This window comes from Charadrius vociferus, unplaced genomic scaffold (genome assembly GCF_000708025.1).
Source record: "Charadrius vociferus isolate BGI_N301 unplaced genomic scaffold, ASM70802v2 scaffold1451, whole genome shotgun sequence".
Lineage (NCBI taxonomy): Eukaryota > Metazoa > Chordata > Aves > Charadriiformes > Charadriidae > Charadrius > Charadrius vociferus.
In genome coordinates, this window is record NW_009646629.1 from 108,048 (window position 1) to 109,029 (window position 982).

Genomic DNA, 982 nt, shown 5'->3' on the forward strand with positions numbered 1-982 from the left:
GGGGGTCCGGGCTCCCCACCCCGCTCCGGTGGGCTCTCACCTGCCCCTGGCTCCTCTCGCCGCTCTCGGGGGCGTCCAGGCCGTTCTTCTTCGCTGTCAGTGGGGGCCGACTCTCGCGGTGGATCTTCTCCGTGCTCTCTGTGGGGGCACAGAAGGTGACCGAGGTGGGGGACACCCCCCGGCCCCCCTGCGCTCACCCATGCCACGGGCGGCTGGAGGGGGACACTGCATCCCGTCCCCCAGCCCTGCGCCCCTCAGGGATCCCCACAGGGGGAGCGGGGCCGGGGCTCCATCCCACCCACCTGAGACCACCATGGCCATGACCAGGTCGGCGCGTGCCGAGCGGGAGCTGATGATGTGCTGCTGGATGAGGAACTGGGCCACCTCCACGATGTTGTTGAAGGAGCGCTTGAGGATCTTCTCGGCCCAGTCGCAGGTCAGGGCGCAGGCCGCCTCCATCACCTCGCTGTTGTAGGACTGCACCAGGTCCGTCAGCTCCGACTGCTGCCGGCGGGACAAGCCGTGAGCCGCCACGGGGATGCCGCGGATGCCAACAGGGCCTGATCCTGCCACCCCGGCCCATCATGAAGCCCACACGGGGCAGGCAGGTCCTCGTCCACCCTGGGGGAGGCTCACGGGACAGAGCAGAACCTGATCTCAGAGAGGGCATCCCTCCACCTTCATTCGATCTAACGAGCGAGGAGGTTCGTTACCCCAACAAAAGAGGACGGGTGAAACCCCCACCATGGAGGCAGCAGAGGACTTACGGTCTCGGTCACTTTGAGGTCCAGGCTGGGCAGGGGCGGCAGGCTGACCACCGTCTTCCTCCGGATCCCGCTGTAGCAGTACGTTTGGCAGAGTTAAGGCGTTTTGCTGTCACACGAACGCGGCCGCGACGAGTCACAGCTCGAAGGGACGTGGCTGTGTGTGGGGGTCACCAGGGGCTTTCCCGGCGGGGTGACAGCAGCCACCCCCCCGCCCC

The 982-nt window shown here is 67.4% G+C and overlaps 1 protein-coding gene across 1 annotated transcript in view; it reads right to left on the minus strand.

Annotated features, from left to right (window-relative positions):
* The window catches only part of RFX5 (regulatory factor X, 5 (influences HLA class II expression)), a 13,542-nt gene that overhangs the window by 7,150 nt on the left and 5,410 nt on the right, over positions 1–982 (minus strand). Inside the window, exons 3-5 of the mRNA XM_009888145.1 lie at positions 768–849; positions 303–504; positions 41–138 (exon numbers count right to left, since the gene is read on the minus strand). Coding sequence (XP_009886447.1) covers positions 41–138; positions 303–504; positions 768–849 — 382 coding nt within the window. The remainder of the gene's footprint in view (positions 1–40; positions 139–302; positions 505–767; positions 850–982) is intronic.